The following is a 26,340-nucleotide window of genomic DNA, read 5'->3' on the forward strand; positions in this document are numbered from 1 at the left end:
TTCGAAGAAAGCATTTAGTAAGATTTCGGACGAAGTTTTTATACCTTACGCAATACTCCATATTTTTCCTAACATGTCGAGGGTAGAGTGAAGTAACAACGAAGTTTAATTGTATGAGCGGGACACTTATTTGACGTGACAGGTGGTCTTAACTTTTCAGCAACTGGTTTTCGTAGAATTTGTGAAAAGCAGGTTATGTATTTAACCGGTTTTGGAACGATCTAATACTTGCTTCGATACAATTTAGGTCGAAGGCTTTCTTATTCGTCTATCGGTGGGGGGGGGGGGGGGGGGGGGGGGAAGGGGAGGACGAAGAGCATTATTTTAAGCAGCTGATGTCTGAAAGACCAGTATCTCGAGATGTGTGTGACACTATTTAATCTTAATAGAACATTACTTGACATGCATCCTGAGAATAGGGGTAACTGACAGGAGTAGTTTAGAAATTGCTGTGGAATAAAGGAACACAAAAAGGACAAAGAATCACCTTCCAATATAATCTAGCTTACCTTACTTGAAACGCAATTTAAACTATGTTAAAACTTTGCAAAGAAATGCTTGCATACTTCCCGTTCTGCCTAACCCTGGAGCAGAATGGGATAAGGTAATTTCCAGTCAAATTGTTGCATATCCGTTGAAATCATTAGTAAAATAATCCTAAAACTATCAAAAAGTTGTTTAAGGAATAATTTAGGCTAAGATATATGGAATCTTCAAAAAATGATTAACAACTACATTTTTAGTTTTCGAAACCGTACCTTCATTTTTAACGTTTAGTACCACTTTACTGTCACCGTCACTGGTACTTATGTTTCCATCGGTTGTGCACCATGTGTTATTTTCGGCTTTGGAACAGACAACTCAAGATGCCTTGTAATAAATCCTATAGCCCAATCCTGTCCAGCTAGCCAAGTTTGTCAAATCTTGCATGGCAACCCATTTCATTCTGCTACTCGTGAGGTTAATGAACTGACAATGGGATGTTTCATCGCCTGACTGTAAATTCTGTTCTCCGTTGACTTTAGGAATGTTATCAGCTCGTCGTATTCTTCTGCAGTGGATACATTTTTAAATTTACAACTGATTTATTGAACTCTGTGATTGTGTTTATTTTTCGCTTTAGGAAAGTATCTTTCGAACGTATGTTCAACTTCCTAAATGCCTTTGAAACTCCCATTTCAGAAGAAAATGGCTGAAATCGTAGATTTGGCATCCGATTTCTGTTATCAGACTTTCTAACTTAAGTTCACACCATCTGGAAAAGTTAGGTGGAAGATTAAAATCTAATTTCATAAAAAATGATTTAGCATCACTGAACAATATTCCGTTCTGCCCCATCCTGTTCCGCCCCAAAAGCACGTTTCAGTTAAACTTTTATAGGGTGTAGTAACTTTAGTATTTAATCGTATTGTATAACTGATAACGAATGGCGTGTACCTTAAGATTACAGGTCATTTAATGGAGTGCAATAAACATTTAACGACTTATCTCGCGCTGAAGTTCAAAAGTTATTCAAGCAAAACTGGGTACGTTAGTAACTTTTTCGTTATACGTTGCACTACAGCTCGAAGCTGCAATGCTGCTTCTCCAATTCAGAGACTTAACTACTATTACATGTCACTGCAATAGGTTGCACTATTTGTAAGTTTAGAAACAGCCCAGTCCCGTTGTGCCCTGATATCCTGTTCAGTCCCGAGTTCCCCTACCCATCATGTTTCCATCAGTCTTTTTTTTTTTTTGTTTTAGGGCGCACAACTTCAATGGTCATTAGCGCCCTATGTTGTCATCAGTATGTATGAGACTGGATGAAGCCACGTTAAGGACTGAGAACCTTTTATCTCAGATTTCATTTGGAGTTTGACAGTGTCAGAAAAATAAACTCTGCCATTCCCCTATAGACACGCTCACAAGTCTGGGGGGAAAAAAAGTCCATACTAGTAGAAAGATACGCTAGTAACAAATACACAGTTGTTTTAACTTATTACCGACTTCAAGAGTAAAGTAGTTTCAGTCTCACATTTAATGCACATTTTTCAAAGTACTTTATACATAGAAATTAAGTTTAGCATGTTGTATCTGCGTACGATAGTGCAGTTTCCTCCGCTTACTCTGAAAGCTATTTACCCTTCGAGATTTTGAGACCGCATGGCTTCTTAGTGTCACTTTCTCTGCATGTAGCTGAATAGGAATACTAGGTGACAATGAACTGATAGTGTCAGCTAAACTGCCGCAAGCTGACAACACGATCCCTGAAACTGAAATTCTGGTCACCCACTGAGCGTACCATTTTACACTTTCACTCAACCTCAGTTCATTATACAAGTAATGAGGTGTACCAAAACTTTTCGATTATACTTGCGGTCAGAAGGAGACTGGTTGTGAATGAGGACTAATTAACCGACTGACACCAAGACCTGTGCATTAAACATCGACAGGATCGTTAGGGGTGGATCACAACCTGTCCTAGGGAAGGATGGACCAAACCTTTTCTAGGATCATTCCTTTATTCGTAACTTCAGGTGGTAGGGATGAAAGGGGACAGGGTGCTACTTAAAATGGTGATCGTAAAAAAGGGATTCGAGCCCCGCTCGTTTTAAGACTACAAATCCTACCCGTAGTGGTTTGCCATTCAAAAGGAGTGAATCGTGTCTTCCGTTTGAAAGTAGTCGTGTAGTAAAACTACAGAAACGCTCTGTCGGGAAAACTTTGTGAAGGACTGCGAAGACCTGAATTTTGTAGTTATGAGCTGGAGAGTAAGCACTTTGGCCACCCTGGGTAGCCATGCGTTCTCAGGCGTCTTGCCATGGTTCGCACAGCTGCCCAGCCCCCCCCCCCCCCACCTCCCCCGTGTGCTGTCATTGGTGCATTAATTAAGTAGTGTGTAAGCCTAGGGACCGATTACTTCAGCAGTTTGGTCCCATAGGAACCTACCAGAAGTTTCCAAACTAAATACTTTCTTGGAGTCAAGGTATGGAACATTCTCCGAAATAACGGTGAATCAATTTTATTTCTTAACACAGTTTTTAATCATGTCACTAAAACTACATTCGTAACTCCCACATTAAGGCTATATCAATAAATATGTTCTCTATTTTACATGCAGTTCAGCAGAAACCTTACACGAATCGTCAGTACTCGTAAAATGGTGGCACAGACTTTCTAATAAAATATATTAGCAATATATACATCATCAATCTTTAAAACAGAACTGCCTTAACACCACTCCCGTAACAGTTCACACGATATCGTAGCACCAGCCAGTGCACTATTTCTTAGGTAGCTGGTGGTATGTCAAATAAGGTCATTGTTCCCGGGTTATAATTTGGCCGAGAGCAGAAGCAGGCCGTCGACACCTGTAAAACAGCAGGTTCCCACTCGTCGTGCGGGTCTCCCATGAGCTTGAACACTTGATGCCGAAAGGGAACGTTCTTCCGCCTGGACACAGTAACAGAGCTGAACACTGGCGAGCATACTGTGGGTGGCAGGCAATTGTCAGGATCCGGGCGACACCTCACGTACACCACGTACACAGGTCGCACGTTTGTCCCGTACAGCTGCAACATGCAAGTTACTTTGAAATAATTTTATTCGTAACGTTCTTACACATATCCAAAGAAATCAAATTTTTATTTTTATTTCAGTGATATGTTGAAAATGTGAGTCACAAACTCTTTAAGAGGGGTGTGGGGGGTTAAGACTTAGCAAAAAGTTAATGGGCAAAAATTTTTATTTTATTCATCTGTCTTCTGACTGGTTTGATGCGGTCCGCTACCAGCTCCTTTCTTGTGCCAAGCTCCTGTTCTCTATGTAGCATTTGCACCCTACGACCTTTATCATTTGTTAGAAGTATTCCAACCTGTCTCCCTCTGTAGTTTTTACTCTCAGCAGTTTCCCATATTACTATGGCTCTTATTCCCTGATGTCTTATTGCATGTCCTATCGCTCTATCCCTTTCAATGTTTTCCGTCTGTTTTCTTCGCTGGATCTGTGGAGAACCTCTTCATTCCATGTAAGTTCACCTAGATTTGAACATTCTTCTGTAGCACCTCATCTTAAACTCTTCAATGCTCTTTTCCTGTTTTCCCCACAGTCCATGATTCACTACCACACAATGCTGTGCTCCCAAGCAACATTCTCAAAAATTTCTTCCTCAAATTAAGACTTCTGCTTTATACTAACAGGGATTTCTTCGCCAGAAATGCGATCTTTGCATGTGCTAGGTAGCTTTTTAATATCTTCCTTGATTCGTCCATGAAGGGTTATTTTGCTTCACTACATCAGTAATTTCGATATTAAGCTTTTCGCTGTTTTCATTTCTGGTATTCTCATTACATTTTTCTTTCTTCGGTTTACTCTCAATCCATTTTTGTAGTCGCTAGGCTCTTCATTCCATTCAACAAATACTGTAATTCTTCACCTTCATTGAGGATAGCGATATCCGTGAATCTCGTGATCGCTATCCATTCATCCTGAATTTCAGGCCCCTTTTTTCTATTTGTCTTCACTGATTCGATGTTAGATATACCAGTCGGATGGGGGTAGGGACCAGACTACATCCCTGTCCTACAGCCCTTTTAACTCAACGTCTTCGTTCTTTTGTAATTACCTATCTTTCCCTATGGCTTAAATCTATTTCTCTGGGAGTTTCCAACACCTAGCACCAGTTTAGATTGAACACATTTCTATGTCAACATATCTTATGAAAGTGTCTTAATTTTTGCGAAGTCTTGCTTTTATTATGAAGTGCAATCCCAGAACAGCCTCTCTGGTGCCAGTGCCTTTTCTAGGGTCACATTGACCATCTAACCGAGCTATAGTTTCCTTTTCTGTTGTTATGAGTTATTTTTGTCAGTACAATGGATGCGTAAGCTGTTAAGCTGATTTTTGAGTTCTTGCACTTATCTTCTCTCGCCATCTACGGAAATGTGCGGACAAATTTCCGGAAGTCTGATTGTATGATTCCAGTCTCAGATTCTACACACCAGTGTATTGTTTCCACCATCTTATCTGCATTTAACGGTAGAATTACATCTGCATTCTTAATGTTCAACGTTCAGCACTTGCTTTTAATTTAACCTCAGATTGTTTTGACTTTTGTACACGCTGAGTCAGGCGTCCCTAAGATGTTTTCTGCATTTCTTCGCGTTTCTCCTACAGCTAATTCGTCTTGTCTCTCCTGCACTTCCTATTTATTTCCTGGAGTTTTTTCCATTGCTGCATTCTTGTCTTTCCCTGAACATGTTTGTACTTCCTTCGTCGATCACTAAGTATTTCTTGTACTCATGATTTCTTCCCAGTTACCTTCCCCACTACTAAGTTCAACATTTATGATTACCAGGGTTAGGATTTTTAGGTGCACACGTTCTTCTTACGTTAAATTAAAGCTGTTCGGAAAGATATCAACGTGTGACATTGTTTTCTCGTTACGGGAAGAGATTTTTCACGCTCCTTCTTCCATTTTTTGGAACCATTATCCCTTTCTGCCCCAACCATACCCATAATCCTCTTCCTCTTTTTTAAGCCTCATTCCAATTTGTTCTCTAAGACCTCTAAGTAATATAATGTATTATAAACTTTCAATTACCGTTTTCTCAGCTTGCTGTGTATATGCAAATACTAAGCCTACTTCTTTCAGTAAATGCGGCGCGGGAGTTTATAGCACACCGGCAGAATGGAAAATATTTGTTTGACAAAACCTCTTTCTCGATTTACCACTATAAAGCAGTTCACAATACAGCAACTGACAATGAATGATTCTATCCCACGAGCATCAGTGGCCTACTGGTCGTGAATGTGAGTGTTACAGTGAGAGACGTCGCCTGTTCGCGTGGAAGTGGAGGCTGGTCTCTCAGACACGGCAGTAACCGCACCTGCGTAGTTCCCGAACAGCCTGGTTTCTGCTCGAATCTACTAAAAACTGCCGAGACTGCAGTTCCAGCGTGAGTGGTAACATTCTGGTAATTGTCGCAGTGTTATAGAACTGGCACAGCGAGCGAGCGGGTGGGTGGGTGCAAGAGTGTTGCATGACAGTCGCATTGAGTAGCAAGTTTACTACTTGTTATGGAACACAACAATCATGATTTCAGCTGCTAACCAACTGAAACCAGTGTTTCCTGAGTTGAAGCATGGTACATGCTTCGTTCATGCCATTCAGAGGAACGAATACGACATCGCAAACCACTTCATCTGTGCCCTGAAGATTCTACAGAAAGCTCAGAGTCGTGTTGTGGCCCAATGAAACCACTTGCTTGCCCCTTCCAAGTTTTGTGGTCATTACTCGTTGGGAATCTTTGATTGTGTGTGCTGCTATTCTGTATGAGAATTTTGACAATTTGTGCTTTCTTTGGATCCAGCCGACGCGGGTGCAATTTCCAAGGCACAGCAACTTCTATTACCGGAGAAAATACGTAACTGCGGGGACAACTATACTGTGTCTCTAGTTACATGTAGCTGAATGGAGCTATTAAACTATTAAAATAGCCGTTAGATAGCTTTGCCGAAGAGACTTTGGCGTAGTCTTCAGAAGATTCCAGACATTAAGAAATTCGCCCTATCTGTAGAGTTGCCACTACAATACAAGGTTTGCGTCACTGGTTTCTGTGGACGTCTGAAGAAGCTTTAGCATCTAAATCGATATTCTATCTGGAAACAGACTTACTTCTAAAAATGTAATGATGTTTAATGTCTAAGTACAACAGCTTCCTGTTTTTACCTCCATTTGATGAGTGGTAACTTGATGAACTTGTTTATAGTTCAATGAAGTAGAAAAGGGGTAAGAAATCGTTGAATTAGTTGAATAGACCAGCACCATTTTTCTATTTTTACCTTATTTGAGCGTATTTTCCCTCCTATTTTCATCTGAAATTCGCACCTAAAAATCCTGACCCTGGTTATTACCTTTTTTTAGACATGTCCACTCCTCAAAGTGTATGCTGGGATACTGATTATCATAGTACCCATATCCTTACAGAACTTCAAACGCGTCTCCTCAAGCAGTGACGTATGAATTACTCTATTGAAACTATTTTCGGTGGTTTACAGTGATTCTTGCGTACCATTCACTTAAACTTCAGTCTACTTCTCATCATTACCGAAATTACTTAAGTGTAATGTTGGTTTATAGCTGATCCTGTGTACGCTTTACAGTCCAATAATTGATTCTGGAATCAATCTGGCCGTTATGTAATCCAGCTAAGATTTTACCCATGTTTCCATGTATATCACCGCCTCTTGATTCTTTAGCAGAGTATTCGCTACACTATGCTATTTCCTGCCCCCAAGGGCAAGACTGCCCTTAACCTATCTCCCACCTTCTGATCAGGACGTTAGCAGATAAACGGTGACTTACGTCTGAAGTCTTCTGCGGCCATCGCTAATTTTTATTTAAAGTTTAGGTAGTGACTACATTCGAAGTGGGGACCTAGGATGTTTTGATTACTACTAAAAGGTGCTACCCTAGCACACGGGTACTGGCATAGAAACCCACAATTTATCTTTATTGTGCAGATTATTACGATTCGTAACATTTAATTGATTAAAAAGCGAACCAAGCACTTGAGGCCAAAACCACGGACCTGCGAACCATGACTGCCTAATAGATCTCTGGAAAGGAACGCCAACACAAAATTGTAGCAAAATTAGAAATCATTTTTCATATCTTGTTCCGAATGGTTGAACGCGCTATTCATTTTTTTAATGCAGCTGACCACATAATCGTCAAGAAAGTGCCTGTACAATTTAGTTTAGCCAGTCTCTTCCATTACATGAAATCAGATTTTTCAATTCGCCCTGTGTGCTTACCTGAGTCTTATTGCAATTCGAATTCGTAATGGAATACACCCGCTCTAGTAGACCACATAGCTGTTAGTGACTAAGAATAAAAGTATTACATCGAAGGATCTCTATTCAGTCATTAAACAGCACTAATTTTTGGTCTTATTTTTCCCGCAATTAGTCTAAGAGGGAAGAAAGTCATCAAGATTAGAGTCTAACGTCTCGTCGACGATGTGGCCAGAGACTAAGCAGAAATTTCGAGGATAAATCGGTTGTGCCTATTCTAAAAAACCGTCTCAGCATTCGCCTTGATGGATTTAGGGAAACGACAGGAAACTTCAATTTGAATGGGATTGTAACGAAGCATAACGTCAATCACTGCACCACCTCGCATTCCCGCAGTCTAGCACCTATTTATAACTGAAACACTCTTCCTATCTAGTTTTACAGCACCGCCTTAATACTACTGAAATTTGTTAACTACTCTTATCCGAAAGTATTTCCCCTTCCATAGGTCCTATGCAATGACCGGTACCAATTTCTCTACTAAAAAGATTTACGGTGTTTTACATTAAGTTATGGTTTGCTTGTTGTTCTATTGTGTTTACCAGTCTCATGAACCGTTACTTCAGCACTGTTTCGTGGAGCAGTCACTCCAGTGTACCTTCTGTGTCATATTTTACGGTTTTCTCCTACTCTTTTCCTGCTGATTTTCCACTGACCAGTTTTCTTTCTGGATGATTCAAACTTACCTGTCTACTAGCAATCCTAGTTAAACATCTGAATGCATTATTTTTTGGTAGACGACTGTAATAGACATTAAAACGTGTTTTGAAGACTAAGAACACAGAACTCAGAGTTCCTTACCCTATATATTCATCACCCACAGCTCAATGTTCAGACTACCATCTAGTAGTTCACGTTCCCAACAGGAAATCTGAACAATGTTCATTCCTTTACCACAACAGGAAGAATAGACGCGGCCCTGATTTACTTAGTGTACAAATGGGTATGACGGTCAAGGCTTTACAAATTATACCGCCAGTGTGTACTCAGCCGACTGAAATGCCGTGCAGTGTCATCGAGTAACTGAGGATCAGTCTCAAGATGCACATGATTACGTGAAGAGACCGTTGCATTAAGTGGTGCCCCTACGACTTCCATGTAAATCAATGTACGGCAAGCTTTCTGTACCAATACCAAATTTGTTTAATATCTGAGATCATAGACGTAATGTCTTATGAATAGTGTTGAAACTTAACTCTTACTACTGCACAACTATACACTATAGTCACTGGAGGAATCTTTTTACTTTCTTGGTAATTTGCCGGTATCAAGTTTTCGAACAGGGTTTCATGATCTATATTTACCCTGCAGATTCCCGATTGGGCAAAAATTTGTTGATGCATATTTTACACTGGAATGCTAATACTGCTAAGGAACACATTTGTTAAATTAAGACTTCAGTTTCAGTTTAACAGGTACAACTAATACTGTCTACGACATAGAGCTTTATCAAAAATTAGCATACGTACAGCGTATTTCAGTTCACCCAAACAGTGGTTTAATTCGGGCATCTTCAGGCCCGATTCCTTTTTATCCTCCTCCTGCAAGCCAAATATTCTGTCCAGCTGTTTGCTGACGTCTTTCTGTGGCGGTGGCATCCATTTTGAAGGGTTGAAAGGACCTAACATTTCGCTTCCTGGGTAGCCAACTGCGGAATAGATTACAGGTTCCCTGTCTCTGTAATGGGAGAGATAGATTTCTGTTTAAACGTAAATTTAAGGCAAACTTTAATGTTAAATACTCTTTTGCAGTGTTTCAATCAACAACATTCTCTTTTCACCACAATTTAATAATTTGTCAGACACACACACACACACACACACACACACACACACACACACACACACACACACACACACACACACACACACACACACACACACACATTTAGAGCCTAATTACTTCCCTTACCCCATTACTGTCATTACTGTAGTGGGAAACAAGATGTTGCGAAAGAAATTACAGTGTCATATTGGCTTTTGTTTGATTTGTATGATAGTGCAAGTAGATACAACTAAATTCTTCGATGGCTATTTTTCTTACAGTGCACAGTGACGATAATCACGAACAGCTCGTTTGTGCGTTTCAATTTACCAACTGCGGACCACGAAATTACGGGACCCGAAGTGCTGGAAAGCTATTGCGCCCCACGAGGACTTTTTTAATCAACAAAGCAGTTCGTAATACATGCCATCAGAGACAGCTGCACTAAGATTTAAGCATAATTATGTTAACTGTTTATGTATTTGCATGTCTGATATACCTTGAACATTTATTACAATAATTTAAGAAGAAGAAATAAAAGGTAGTCATCTCTCAAACCTGTGAAACAATAATGTAGAAACCTGTAAGATCGTAATATTGGAAAGACAGCACCTTGATGAATACAGAACCTTAAGTAAGTCATATCTATGTTAGATATTCCAAATCATCAGCATAGGTAGTAGAAGCTGTAGTAGCATAGCGTTCTGGAAGTAGGACTCCACTGTGAGTCGTCTGTCAAGGTCAGGACGAGGCAGATGGGGCAGACGGTTGACCACTGATGAGAATGGTGTGGTTGACTGAGGGTAGACGCTTGTGACGCGATAGGGCGTTATTATAATAGGATTGAAGTATGTAACATTTGTGAATCCACATAATGCAGCATCGGACTTTCTAAGTTCACACAGCCAGTGTGGCGTAAGGGTATTGCCATGGAACGCGCCCTTCAGCTCTCTGCTGAAGTCAGGATCGTGTAGGCGCAGCCAGGCCCAATCAGACGCAATGCACAGGCCCTGTGGCGTGCGTGACAGTACATGACATTACAGGTCTTACGAGTTGCAGTGACCATTTCCGGCAGGGAGTGAGTTACTATTTTAGACTAGTTTAATACTTCGTACCTGCACGGTTAAATACATTCATACTATCGGTAACAAAACACTGAGGGAATTAACAGGTATTATTGTATTGATGGCCCCAGACGTAGCCAAGCATTCATAATGTACGCTGGGCATGTCAACTAGTTTGATGTCCGTTGCGTGGCCATATTTCCCATGGGCCTCGGCTCAGCAGCGGTCAACTCACTGGGCTGGTCACCTCGCCTTAGTTAGCACTCGGCAGAGTCTGCGCTAAACGTGGCCGCACACAACTTCTGGAAGGCAACAGCCAAGGCACCCACAGTCGCTTCTTAGACTGCAAGCAGGGAACACATTCTGTGGGTGAGCCACTGTTACTGCTCGCCTTTACACATTGAGAGTGCTCCGCTCTCAATGTGTGAAGGCGAGCAGTAACAATTCCTTACACACATAATGACTACAAAGTTACTCCCAAGGCCTGCTGCTTAGGGCTCCAGAAGGACTGCTGGATGGTGATTGACACAGGCGCTCTTTACTGTAACTGGCGCTGCAGCTATCAGCGACCGAATTCCTCTCGACGGGACTTCTTGTTCCATAAAAGATCGAAGATGACAATACAAGTAGAGGGTTGATTGACAGGTCCGTAAGATGGTAAGGTGAGCTATAGCCCAGGCACGAGGAACTGATCAACGCTTCCTAGGCGAACCCGCCCCCACAAGGCTTAAGCAATTCTGCTATAGTGAGCAAGTGACATAAAATGCTAATTGAAGCTCAGTAAAATGGAGGAAAACCCAGTGGACCAATAGCAATCTAACTCTCCCCTCCACTCCCTTTACTGAATTCTGAATCCAGCAGCCCAAGCCCCTCTCCCCATTAGAGGTCTGAAATTCATAGGGAGAGGATGATTAAGTGCCAGCATCAAGCACCAGCCACCGCTCCCAGGCATAAGAGGAATGTGACTATTATAAATGGGAATAAGTAGTAATATAATTGTTACTGTTATTAAATAAATATTCGAATACATACTTACAGTTTATTACTGTTCCAGCAGCGCTCCGCCCCCATAACTGGTGGCAGTGTAACTGATGGATGGGGAAATCCACATACTATGGACCGCAATACCGCAACATCATTACCCAGATGGGGGTTCCCAATTCATCGAACCTAGCGTCTCAGTTCTAGTGCAACACCACTGCAGCAGCTGCCGCAACTCTCAGAACTAGAGTCAAGTACCTCATGGAGAGTGCAACTGGTCGCCAGAACATATAACGATACTGTATGTGGATCCAAATGAGTAAATCTGGTCCAAAATCCAGATAATGACCGCCGCGGTTACTGAAATCTAAAATCTGTACGGTGTTGATCCGAAGTTCAATATTTATAGTACGAGTGGCAATATATGAGCAGCACGTTTTGTTGTATAAAGAGTAAGGTGATTTACGAGTATGATCCTTCCCACACACCAACTGACATTCAAATGGTAGGCTGTGAAGTCTCCATAGTTTATTTTTATGTTGAGACTAAGTTCATTCTACCTTCAAGCGGGTCTGACAATACTTAAAATATTCCAGTGTTGTTTAGTGTGAAGAAATTTACTATGCTATATACAGATTTCTGCAGAAAGATTGCGTCATTGGTACCCCTATCTGAGAGCTGCTTATGATGAGTGTACACACACTGATGAAAAAATAGTGTTACACTGTACTCTGGACCAAGTTGAGTAGCGTGTAAATTTCTGCATACCCACTGCGCTGACGTGTGCTAGGACTGGCAAGGTTGAGCCTACAGAGGAAATTCCCATGCCGATGTTGCCGGTTACTGCCAATAACGTCACACAGGCCGAGTTTGATGCTTACTTACAGCGACTATTTTTCAAATTCTTGCTCCCACTTCGCAATGCACCTAAATGCATAAATAGTGTTTTTTTCTAAAGAGTACAAGTTTCGTTACAGGCACCTCCTCTACCCCCCCCCCCCATGTACTTTCCAACAACTTATTGAAATACATAGATTCTTTATTACTGCCTCAGAGAACTCACGCGCCGCCGCCTTTCAGCGTTCCTCTGCCGGCGTATGTGCACACAGCTTAATCTGTGTCACTCATACGCAAGGGTAGACATTCTCCCACAAATTATTGGAGAGTGTAATGTAACTGAACATCGCATGACTAGGAACAGACCTATGTATGTACATGACAATGGACCTCTGAATACTGCGTACGATCAGATTAATATGGTATATCTACGGATGCAGAAGTCCAAAGTAAGTGATTTCGTGCATATTTAGAAATAAAAATTGAGTTTGGGAACTCCTACCTTCGTAACTGGTCAGAGATATTTACTTTGCCTGAAGTACAGAGGAAAAGTTCGAGCACCGAGATCTTGGACAGTGACGGAGAAAATGAGAAGGCTCTGAGCACTATGGGACAACTTCTGAGATCATCAGTCCCCTAGAACTTAGAACTACTTAAACCTAACTAACCTAAGGACGTCACACACATCCATGCCCGAGGCAGGATTCGAACCTGCAACCGTAGCGGTCGCGCGGTTCCAGACTGTAGTGCCTAGAACCGCTCGGCCACCCTGGCCGGCTGTGACTGAGAAATTAAAGTTCTTACACCGAAGAATTAGAGGAAATTTCCGAACCCAGCATGTTTCTCGAACAGCGTGTGATTCCCAAGGTATCACAGGAGCGGGTAAGTGAAAGCTTCGCTTTGCAGGATTACAAAACAGATGCGAGGACACTCGCTACTTGTAACAGGGTGCACAATCCTCAGACAGTGCAGTTGCGTCTTATGAGAGCTAGGAAGCGTTGTCAGCAGATGTGGTGGCGGCATTCTCTATAAACTACCAGTTGAGCGTCTTCCCATACACAATTCCTGTGGACCTGGAACGAAACTGAAGGAGCATCTGGCTCGTGGTGATAAGGGGATTAATCTGCTTGACAATGTTTATAACTAGCATGATTTAATGTACGCTGCAAATCGAGATGTGGAAGAATGTGAAGCTGCAGATAGAATCTTGTCCGATAAGGTGAAGCAAATACATCGGCCAACGGATCTAGGCGTAGAAAAACTTACTGCGGCGTTGAGTTCATGGTTACTAAAGCAATGGGTACCATACATAAATAGGGCGCGGGAATAAATTTCAAACAAATAATGAACGTTGCTCGTCTCCCGTAGAAGCACACGGTAGCCCGAACACTGAAGAACGCGCGAAACGCTCAGGAGCAGCTACAGGAATCTGAACTCTAATAGGATAAAAGATGCCGTCACAATCACCGATTGCCTATATTTAAAACTATGTAAGGAAGGGCTTCGGTTATTTATTAACATGTCCCGGAAGTACTCTTACCTAAACTTACCTAATTAAATTTGTCGAGAAAAAAATATGAAGACTTTGTACGTGTTTATGTGGAATACTTTGCAGACGACGATTTGTATATAAAAGGTAATCGTAAATTTAGATAAGACCTTAACTAATAGTACCCTGGTAAGTATAATTAACATTTAAAATAATAGGTCGTCGTCGTCGTCGTAATAATAATAATAATAATAATAATAATAATAATAATAATAATAATAATAATAATATGACGTGGCCTCTTCGAGTCGTGGATTCAGGTAGGCTTTCAGCAGTCTTCTCCAAGTGGGACGGTCTTTGGCTGTTCTCTGCCAGGTGTTACCAGCGATCTTCTTGATGTCTTTGTCCCACCTGTCTGGTGGTCTTCCTCTAGGCCTCCGGTGCTCTCTCTGACCTCACTCCAGTACTAGCTTCGTCCATCTGTTTTTTCTTCTTGCTACGTGGCCAGCCCACTGCCATTTCAAGGAACCTACTCTCTTTAAGATGTGATTAACCGTCACAGACCGGATGTCATCTGCCCTTTTCCTGTCCTTTCTTGTATAGCCCAGCATTGATCTCTCCATGGCTCTCTGTGCTGTCCTAAGTTTCCCTTTTGTAAATGAGTTCAGTTTCCATGTCTCGCAGCCATACATCACAGGAAGAATGCATTGATCAACTCTATTATCTACTATTATGGTATCTAATCCTAGTTTATTATTCAAATTTCACAGATTCATAAAAAGAGCTATTACACTAGTTTTTTGCTCCCTAAAGCAGATGAAACAAACCTCTGCTCACGTATTTGATGACAAGCCACTTCACATCTACAGAGAGGCCTTTGGATGCAGGTGGTATCGAGGATGATCAATGACAGTATAGCCAAGGCGTCAGATTGTCGCGTATGTCACAGCATTCTCGTGAAGTCTGGTATTGTCATGTTGAAGGCAATTCCAGTAGGATGGGACGCTATCAGTTATCATGCCAACAGTGTGGTGGATCCTCACATCCTAGGATGTGGCAATGGATCATTGAAGTGAGGCCACAAAAAATTAATCGAACAGTGGATTCCCTGGAAGAAGCATGAAGGGAAGACTGCCATATGGCCATCCTCCCATTTATTACTTGCTGTTTGGAGAAATCAGGGCACCGAAGTCTGTTCCAAGCCTCTGACAAATGAACATGTAGAGTTGACTAAAGCTGTATTTCTGTAATCTCTATCTCCAAACTCGGCATGCTGGCGGCCAAATCTGCCAACAAGTTAGCAATTTTGTTCCCTCAGTCTCAAGGTGACCTGGGGTCCACACAAAGATGACAAATTGTCGATCTTTATGGATATCAGAATGGAGATCCTTGATGGTCTCAGAGATTGGGTGCACAGGGTAGTACTGGTTGACAGCCTGAAGACTACTCTGAGTCACTGCCTATTAAGACTGTCTCACCAGCACAGGAATGCAAGTGAAAGAACTTGAACAGTGGCCAATTCTGTACTGAACACTTTGCATCCTTTCAGGAGGGAGCGTAGTTCACTGCACCTTGCATGTGTATAGTGAAAATAATTCGTCTGTCGATCGAAGGGCTGTCAGTTTGTGATTTCCAGTGCAAAAATGCATGAAGGATGGCCAGAAACATGTAGCGAAGAATTGCAGTGCTAACGGAATCCTTTGGTGCAAAGAGTAGGTCGTGACATATCCGAGTACGGGATGCATATCATGAGGCATATGTGATCACTTCTTGAAAAGAGTCAACTGTGGGGGAACCGAGTTCAGAACAGAGATAGTATGCGACCTGCTATCATGTTCTCGTCCTGCACCACTGTTGTGGCAGGTGGCTCTCCCAACCTCAAGAAAGGCCACCGTTTGGATGTTCATAAGGGCAGCACTCGTGTATCGCACAGTTGAGTAGCAATGTTGGCAGCTTATCTCTAATGTAGAGCCCCAGCCACCATGCCTAGGCTCTTCACAGAGCTGGTCTGAAACGCACTTTTTCAAGTCTCGCCCCCACGCCGGTGTACCAGTTCCAGCATCCCCAATGCTTTAAGTGATGCCGAGCCATATGCTCCCTTAATCAAAATAGCGCAGAACCGAAGCTTTGTGAAGCTGTGGAAGTGTAGGACAGTCTGCACTATAGCTGGTGTTACAGAGACAGCTAAGATTATTAAGGTGTATTTCTATGAATGTAGCTACTAAACAGAACATAATCTAAAGCAGTCAGTTTTTGTGGCTGGCGTGTAGATTTTACTGTAACGAAGTACTAATCCCGACTAGTTACGAAGGCAGAGTTACCAATTCCGAAAATTATTTCTTTTATGACATCATTCCTCCCCTTAATCCCCGATACTTTTACCACTGAGGAAGAGGTCATTTAGATGTTACCTGTACGATAGGAAACCTAGGTTTGTTCACAGGTAACTTACTTTCTGTGGATAGTCACATATATTTATGTTAATGTAAGAAAATGTAGGTGATGTAATTAACACCTGTAGGTAATCTGGAGAAGGGTAGATTATCTCAGCATGCATTCGATCCGTGGAATGTTATTCGAAGTGCCAACCATTAGGAGCAGACATAAGTGAGGGTCATGACACTAAACATCAAGGTTTTCAGTCTTGTTCATAAGCCCGTCCATCTGGAGTTGCGGAGCGGTGGTAAAATCTTAGCCCTCAGTTCTGATGCTATAGGCAAGTAATTGTATGAGAGGCAAACGTATATGGGTCAGACCAGACTGTAAACCAGAGGGCAGACTAAGGCCCCCAGGCCCATTGTGCGAAGAGGCACCTCCCATGAACGACCGCTTGCCTCTTAACGTTTATGTTACAGGTAACTAAGTTAAAATCGATATTGCAGTGCCCGTGTTGTTACTAAGAACTACATAATCTTCCTTCGGACATCCATGTCACATTAAGTACCTGGGATATCCATGGACAGTACTAAAATTTAATCTAATGGAACCTCAAAGTATGAGGGTGCCAAATTGTGCTTCTCAGTTTCATGATATACAACTTCTTATAAATGATTTAACATTTTTAGTTTAACTACTGACAAAAGCAGGTATACTTTTAAAGGTCAAATTGAGGCCTGCATATACTGAAAGCACCTAAATTCGTTTATCTGAAACCAAAGAGGCACCAGAGTAACAATGATTAATACGATTGCATGATCACTACCACCATCTGTAAATGATCTACAACTAACAGTAACTGTGACCACCACCAGTCTGGTGTATGCTACCTATTAACTAAAGGCACCACACTGAACAGTCAGAGTATGTGTACTCTTATGATACTGCACAACCATGTGCATCTATGTTTTTATTTTTAAATAGCGCATGACTGCACAATTCAATGTTTTTATTTATAACTGCTAAAATATTCTTGTCAGAATGATTGAGAAGGTGGGAACAATCAGTGTGTCAAGGCGGTTATTTTGAGATTTTTATTATTTCCTGAAACAAACGGTAAGTATTTGGACGAAATGTGAATTAAATGTGATGGTCGGCCCAAACCACTGTTATAAGCACAGAAGACCATTTGACGAGCTGCAAGTCAGGTTGACAAATCATACTAACTGCAGTCCGCTATAAAGCTGTCTGATGAACTGCAGGAGCTTTGGTCTAAACCAAAATCAAAATTATTACTTTGCTCTAGTAATAAAAAATTTTAACATTCTTGCAGAATTACATTGTATTGCACCATTTCGTATAATAAAAGTTGTACATGCAACAAAAACATAGGTTGTAGGTTGGACTTACCTTGAGTATCGTGTTCCAGGGTAATCAGGAAAGGAAATGTCAGGCGGTGGCTGCGATGGCGGACGCCACGGTCCACTAAGCGCTGGTCGCGGCTCTGGAGGTGCAGCAGGCAGCTGTAGGATGCTGACTTGTTCCGTTGTCACATCTGCCTGCAGTTGTTGAATAACGGCTTCTTCCTCTTGTTCCATTGGCGTGCCAACCTCCACTTCGGCAGCAATGTCTGGAACATTGCTCTCTATCTCCATCCCCAAATCCAAATCGTCTGGCTCAGTGGTGTCCATGACATCCATAGACTCATCTGGTGTCATGTTCACAACTTCCATCTCCGATGACTGGTCCGACAGGCTTTCAGCAGTACCTTCCTGAGCTACATATGATCCTAGGCTACCGACTTCTACGAAAGACTCATCTGATGTGTCACTACCATCATCAACCTGCATAGTTTCACGAGATATGTCGCTGTCATCATCCATAGGCACAGGTTCATTATCAGACTCCACGTTGACAACTTGTATGGTCACCTCTGAAGTTAACATGGAGACCAGCGATTGCGCCGCATCCATTTCCCTCGCTGACCGAACACTGTGATAGCTATGGTTCTGGTTCACATTTCTCATTACACGCTCACTGCCTTCATACAAACTGGTCTCAGGCAGGATGTCTGAAACGGGAGGCAGCGACCGTGATGAGGGCACAATTTGTACGTTCTCCATTGTGTACTTGCTGACAGACTGCGGAGTCCATCTTTGTAATGAAAAGTCTTCCGGTTCTGGTTTGCAGGTTACAGAAGAGATAGGACGTGAAGACGACTGTATAGCAATCGGCTGCGCCTGTCTGTCTCTGAACAAATGAGTAACGGTGGGACTGACAGGAAGTGTTTCAAACGGCATTGATTCTGTGCATTTTAACCAATCATAGCTATTTGGCTGTTCCGCGTCAACCTGCGACACCGAAGGAACTATTGGTGGACGGCGAAGGGAATAATCTAGTGGTCCATTTTCGTCAGGCCACAACTCATGGCGACCTTCAGGACACTCTTCGAACCAACGTTCTACCGCGCCATATTCTTCGTACTGCATTGCTTCAGCGTAAAGTTTATCAGGACACACACAGAAACCATCTGGATCTTCTTCTTCACAACATTCTCTCAGTCTCTCGATGAAGTCCCTGGATCAAACATTTTTGTTTATTCATCCAATTTACATCAAAACTTAAATATTAACAGTAACGAGTTCAAGCACAATAAAATTATCTTCAAAGGAGATGCATTAAGCAACTAAAAACGTCGCGAAGTATCTAGAGTCTTCCCCATTACATTTATCTTCAAGCCAAGCGACAGGTAACGTTAAATTTCAATTTTCAAACTGTAGTATACAGAATCTTCCCCCTATCACGTGGTGCACAAAATCGTCACCATGGCCCTCGGCACCGGGCGCACATTTCTCAAATCCGCACTATTTACTTAGATATTAACAATCACACTTAATAGTCATTATTCAATCCCCGGTCGCCACTACAACTACCGAATATCACGATTTCCCACCTTTAACATCTTCGTTTATAAGAAAGTAGCATCGTGATACGGACTGCATGCAAAACCAGAGTACAAAATTACTGCGTAGTTGAGCAAGTAGACGGAAATAATTATGACGAGGGCATTCTGCGACCAGAAGGATTGTGTGCAGCAAAGTACTCTGACGTTCCAGTCGCAAGTTTGTTTGGTGTCATATTTTTACAAAATTTCAAATGAACCTCGGCAGAATATTGATGTAGGTGACGACTAGTTTCTAGGCTGAACCAGCCATTCCAATATCCCAGTTCGTGTTTTAACGTTAGACTAGATCAACTGTTCAATAGTACAAATCAGTATTGATAGTTGCTCAGAAAATGAGGGATATCCACTGTTTTTCAGGGAGCTACCCAGAACGTGTTACCACATGGTGAACGGAGGTATAAATTCCCGGTTTTTCTAGTGGATGGTTTCTCTTTAAACCAACCATTTTCTTTTAATATCTGTATTTTTTCCTCTACATGAAGATTAACGGGCATGAGGAAACTTCGTTGTGCAACGTTACTCATTCAGGTCCTTTTACTTCGATACCTATCTTCTTAATTATCGTGAATGCCCAGAATTCGGTGTTATGTACATTTCTCGATCTTCCTGGCGAGCTTACAGCCCACAGAGGAAAACTTTCTGGAGATGGTACCGGGTGAAGTGTCCACCCAACTTTAAGCTACCCAAGTGTTCTGTATCTTAGCAAATCACGAAACTATAGCAGTTTATTTTCCTTGACTTTATACAAAATATTCACTTACATACTTCGTCACTTAGAAAAAATCTATTGGTACTAGTCTATCACCAGTGTGCCCAAATTGTGTACATGACTCTGGACTCAAAAAATCAAATTTTCACATTTTAACGAGGCATTCTCGAACTGCTTTTCCAAATGACTTTGTCGTCTCCATTATTTTAGATTCATTCGAAGTTAACCGCCTTGCAAGTATCTATCTGCTGTTTGGAAACATGTAGGTCTTAAGAAGTAATTACATGGGGCAAACACTTTGCATAACCTAATGTTTGTCATTGTACTCTGGGTGTCTTAACCTAGTGTTAAGTGCTTTTCCATGATATCCCAATTTCCTTAAACCATTGTACCGCCTTTGATACCAACGTAAGTAATTAGTTATTTTCTCCACCATTTTCTGATACACTTTTCGAATTGAACGCAATTTCTGGCGCTCTCTTCCTTGTCACCCACCCCCTTAAACACTTTCACTGCATTTACATAAATATATGCAAATTATCCTATTCTTCTGCACTTGCCCTGCTGTCCTGCACCACGTCACCCACCCACACACTCCCTTTAACTATTGTACCACTAACACCGTAACACCACGTTGATATAAAAAATTTATGCAAATTAAATTGGTGTTCTTCACACGTATGGGGTAGTTTTCTTAATTCGCAGCATCCTATTGGTGTCTCAAATCGATGGAATGTAGTTTAGACAAAAGATCGTGAATAAACATTCAGACGCCAATGCTGCCGACTCTGCACGCTTTCCCCAAAGTCGGAATGCGCCTGCGGTCCCCGCAAAGTGACGACGCGGTCGTCAGCTGCCAAGTGACATGTGTCAGTTCGGATCGTGCAAGGATGAGGCGGTGGCAACTCTTTCATACTTACCACCTGAGAAATTCCTGTCGGAACACGTGTTCACCTAGGCACCGTCGCTCGCGCTAAGACACATAGCTGCGGTGCGGGTCCAGTGTCGAAAGAGTTGTTCCAGTGCTTCCCAGACCAGCACAGGGTGCATTGTTCGTAGGATCCTAACGGGACAGCCCATTTGGCACTGAATTTACCCATCAAACTATTGCTGCTGCTGCTGCCGCCGCCGGTGTGGGAGCACCCTCAGCCATTGTTTTCTGCAGGCTAGACTTTCAGCGACAAAATTAATTTGTGCAGATAGCTACATTGCACCGACAGTTAAACCCCGCCATTTATCAGTGTACTGGTAATGTCTCCTCTTGTCGGCTGTGGTTCTGGAACGAATCTCAGTATCTATAGCGCACATAATTTTCCACGTAGAAATCTCTCATACATTCATGATTATTGAAGCCCTAAATCTATATGTTCCCCACGATAGGACACACTCTTCTCTTGTCATGCCACAACGTAAGCCACTGTAACATTCCACTGCAATATACACACATTCTACACAAACTGTGCAGTTACATTTTATATCTGTACAGTGCCCGAAAGAACTATGGTATGCTTACACTCTCACTGTCACGATTATCCTCAGGCCTATGACATCTGACAGTCCTCGAATCAGCACTTCTGGAAGGTGTTGCATTCCGCCAAGGTTCTCAAACAAGTGTTACATAGGACATGCGTCCAGTATTACGTGTGACAATGAATACTGCACCCGCAGATGTAATGGTTGGAAAGGTATCACCGACGTGGGTTGGTGGACTGTAATCAACATCAGTATCAATAGAACTACAAGGAAAATTCGAGGGTACGCTTGGCAGTCCCGATGGGGGGACGTATTGTTAAAGCCATATTGCTCGTCCTGTTTGTACACTATAGCAGGTGCAGCACTTCGAGCACTTCAATTGCTGTATTGTGCAGCTGTTTACGAAATGAATCTGCCATCAATTACGTTAGTATATACTCCTTGGTGCGTTGAAATCACAATTCACCATGTCCAATCTATCCTTCCATTACGACTAGATATACGTTAAGTTTTTTTACGTGAATAGTAGTTTATTTCCCACAAACCTATATCGGAACCTAAGCCACGGTATCTTTACCTTCAAGCAGCAGCATAACATTTCTATCAGTTATAGGGTTAAAAAAAATGGCATGTCCACACTTGCACCAGCTGGATGTTTTCGCACTGCAGAAAGTCTCCCGCGATTACGCATTTGTCGATGAATAAAGATTGTAATCACAATTTAAAGAAGCCCGAGAGCCTCTTCGATTTATCGATTTCACCACTTCCACTAAACCTTTCGGTATTTTCACGGGCGGAGCAGGTAGGTGGAGAAACCGCGAAACTGTTTTAGTCTAAGCCGATTTTTAAGTTCATGTTGCTAAGCATCGTACCTGTTTAACACTAGAGCAGGAAGAGGATCACCGCGAGACGGATCAGTTGTTTAAAATGGCGAAATTGAGTTTGTTACTAAACACAGAACCTGTTAGAGCGTCATACAAAGATTTTGTGTGTTACATGTGCAAGGAATGGTGACAGTGATACAGCCCTCTTTAGAGCTTATAACGTGTGTGAGAGTTGAATTTTGAAAAAGGAATATTTTCATATGTGGATACCTGCTATAAGCCTGAATACAAAGAATGTTGTATTATAAGCGTGCAATAGATTTCTGTCGGTCTCTTTCAGCACACTGGCTGTATGTAACTGAATAATCACCATGAATCCATCGTAATTAAGTTATTGTACTTCAAGTGTGTCCTGGATGTCTGTGAATGAGGTAATGCCGTAGTTCTCAGGAGCGGTAGGAAGTGTATAGTGCAAAGTATGCTGTAGTTACTTCCTGTGCACCAATTTTCATGTATTCCATATACTGCCTTGAATCCCTAAATTGTTAAAAAATATTCCACACATTCTCCAAGTTGTTTAAACAATATTCCATGCACAGCAATCTACTTCCCTGAAAATGGCCGATCAACTAAGTTTTTCCACCTATTTCCTGGGGGTGAGGGTGGGAGAGGGTTGGGTTTACCAGAGGGGCATAGGTCAAATAATTGATCAATTTAATTGCGTAGTTTATCAAACAGATAAGAATGAGGGGCTCTTCCAACAAATCAGACCTGGAAGTGTGCCTGTAGCAGCTGGGGGAGGGGGTGGGTTGGAGGTTTGTTGAGGGGTGAGGGGAGTGGGAAGGGATGGGCGACAATAAGTTATGTGCCTGTCAAAGGGGAACAATAGGTTTGCCCTTTAGCGCATACCTGCCCCTGAGGTAAGCAACCCACACAAACTGCCCCAGCACCCCTGTTGCCCCACTATTGCCAGGGATGGCTCATTACCCAATATGGTACGATCGATACAGTGGCGACTTAAGACTGATTCGTTGGAAGACTAAGAGTAAGGCCATGGAGCCGTTTACTTCATACTGCAGAGTTCAGAGGGCACAGTATCCCACCAGATGTTCAATCTCTGAGTCAGTGGAGTGCTATCTGCATACGCACGAAGTGTACGGGATAGTGAAGGGGAATGCTGGCCGAGTAGTTTTCAGCGAATGTCGGTCAGTCCCAGTGATACTGAAATAATTTTGAACCTAGAGTAAGTTAAGTGAGCACATAGCACCACAAATGCCAGAGATTGTGAATAGTTGACATTACAGGGTAATGGGATTAATATCCATCAGTAGCCAGGAAATTGCTCTATCACTACAAATTGGAAAGGGTAGAGGATGGTATGTTTAGTAAAACGCGGTGCTCCTAATGAATGGCTATCAGCTCCATCGAAAGAAAGCTTCTGACAGCGTTTATTGTTCCTGACCATTAAGAGGTATTGCACATCCCTATCTGTCCATGGTTACAGAGCCATCAGTGTAAACGACCATGACATCCCGATATTCTAGCAGAGAAACATGCTAAAATACCATGAAGGAGACGAACTTTATATCCTTAAAGCCATCAAAACTGGTTTCCTGATATCCTTTTCGCGTTACGCTAAGTGCAGGAACTTCTCATCGTAGTAATTGCAGGTGTTCAAAGGTTTCCCTTCATGAGTTACTCTGTTCTGCTGAAGCCTCAGATTGTTGAGAGATCTGTTCTTCAGTGGCACACTAATATTTCATAGCAACGTAAGAGCTGGAAATACACTTTCTGTGCCTTGTGTTTCGGCTACTGTGTACCCTGAAATCGCTTATGCTGTATGTCATTTTTAAATATTTCCACAAAAGATCTTTCGCTGGTGTGCCAGTTCTGGTACGTTTTCAGCCTTCTAGAGGCCTAAGCAATAGAATTATTAAGTTTCTTTGTATTTTGTCATGTCCATTATAATTATCCGGGCTGTTATGCCGTGGTCGGTTGATGAATGCTGTGGTGATTCCCAACGTTGGGAATCACCACAGCATTCATCAACCGACCACGGCATAACAGCCCGGATAATTATAATGGACATGATATTTCCGGCCGTGAAAGTTTACATTTCTTTGTATTTGTCACCATCGAGAAGGAGCCTTGTATTCGAATAAAATATATCTGAAGTAGTAAAACTGACCGGTAGCGTTTCTTTGGCCCAATTTAAAACTGACAGTCATCGAATTTCAGATCTCACTACTTATGCCATCTGTTGTGGAACTATCTCTAATTACCTTAAATTAGATTTCGAGTACCCATAAATATATTTTTGTTTTGCCTCTCACCAATATAGTCTTGTGAAACCATTCTTAACGCTTCGAATTTACGAAATATACGTGACAGTAGTGGGACAAGTCTGTGTTGCATTTTGATATCAAATGATGCAAATTGATTAGTCATTTCATTACCTCAACCCCCTGATGACATGGGCTTCCTACAGGCGGCACACAGGTGCCCCCAGGTAGCTCCTCAGCCCCACTCCACGTCACCTATCATGTAATACAAGTTGGCGGCCTAGGGAGAAATGGCGGAAAATTCGCTCCGTCTGTGTCTAGTAGATGGACTTTTGTGACCCACGCTGGTAGGCTAATATAGCATGCGTAAGGCAATGCTTAAAACAGTCTGCTTAAGAATATTTTTTATTTCTGAAATCATATTGTACCTGCCAATTGTTTGCAGGAGGGGGGGGGGGGATGGTGGAGGACACATGGGATGGGGGAGGGAGGACAGGAGGGTATGCAGGGGATTGACGGAGGGAATATGGGACCAAACGGTGAAGTCATGAGTCCTGTGATACCAAAGTTACTCACAGAAGGAAGAATGTCCACTAGAAGTGGATGGATCCAGTCAAGGGAGTCAAATTATGAAATAAAGTTAGAATACTCACAGTAAAAGGCATGAAAGGTGAGACCAAATCTAGAAACTGGAAAAAAGGGTGCTGTCTTTCGATGACTGTTTAGTCATTGGGTCCCAGACTGAAGAGATGTCCAGACAACAACCACCACCACCACCACCACCACCACCACCACCACCACCACGTATCTCCCCCAGCTCCAGGAGTATAGCTAAACATTTTATCAGGAACTGAAAACCACTTTCACAATTCATAGGATTATGTTCAACTATCCATGAATCTGCTGTTATTAAACGTAAGGAATCTGGAAGAGTGTACTTATGGATGGCCAAAACAAGGCGACATTTCACCGGTATGTGGGATATCGTCAGTCTGGCTTCACAACCAAATAGTGGGGGTGGTTCGTTATATAGGGTGATAGTGATTACAGCGGAGGACGCTCAACAGCATACCGCCGAGATTCTGAAAATCCATAGAGGGATATCAATTAACTTTAAAACTACAGTTGATCCCATCACAGGAATTGTGAAGCAACTCCAAGAAGGTAAGTTTCAGAGAAGCCCGTAATAAAATCCCAGCGGGACACAGCGAGATAACTAAATAAAATTGTGGATAAAATACCTGTAAAGATGCTGTTAAAGAAGGGACCAATAACCGTGGCCTAATGACTCAAATACGTCAACCAGCCACTGACTTAAGATCTCACACCCAGTATTTTGCACAGAATTCCTGACACCACATAAGACACTACCACCACTCGCTTTGTTATCAATTAAAGTAGAGGGAAACTCCTGTGGGAGAACCAGTTCAACCTTCAGGTCGTCATATAAAACACATTCAGTTAAAAAATGTCAATTGACAGCTTTGTCCCCCATCTCTGATGTAAGAGGAAGTAATGTGACAATGGACAGTGTCCCACTCTGAGCCAAGTAAAGGCTATTTATTTTTACCCTTACGAGCGGAAGGAGGTCATCCCATTGTCGCACTGAAGCCTTAATGGGAAGCAGTTTATTATTCCTCACTTTCAGCCACGGACACTCACCAACATATGGCCTTCCTGGTCACAAATGAAGTGACAGCTTGCAGAGCGACCGAACAGCGAGCAGGAGGGAGGAAG

At 42.2% G+C, this 26,340-nt stretch overlaps 1 protein-coding gene across 1 annotated transcript in view; it reads right to left on the reverse strand.

Moving 5' to 3' along the window:
• Nucleotides 1–3,071: 3,071 nt before the first annotated feature.
• LOC126184715 (uncharacterized) overlaps nt 3,072–26,340 on the reverse strand; it is a 76,272-nt gene continuing 53,003 nt past the window's right edge. Inside the window, exons 3-5 of the mRNA XM_049927237.1 lie at nt 17,761–18,927; nt 9,309–9,516; nt 3,072–3,554 (exon numbers count right to left, since the gene is read on the reverse strand). Coding sequence (XP_049783194.1) covers nt 3,273–3,554; nt 9,309–9,516; nt 17,761–18,927 — 1,657 coding nt within the window. The 3' untranslated portion in view covers nt 3,072–3,272. The remainder of the gene's footprint in view (nt 3,555–9,308; nt 9,517–17,760; nt 18,928–26,340) is intronic.

Source organism: Schistocerca cancellata, chromosome 4, assembly GCF_023864275.1.
Source record: "Schistocerca cancellata isolate TAMUIC-IGC-003103 chromosome 4, iqSchCanc2.1, whole genome shotgun sequence".
NCBI lineage: Eukaryota > Metazoa > Arthropoda > Insecta > Orthoptera > Acrididae > Schistocerca > Schistocerca cancellata.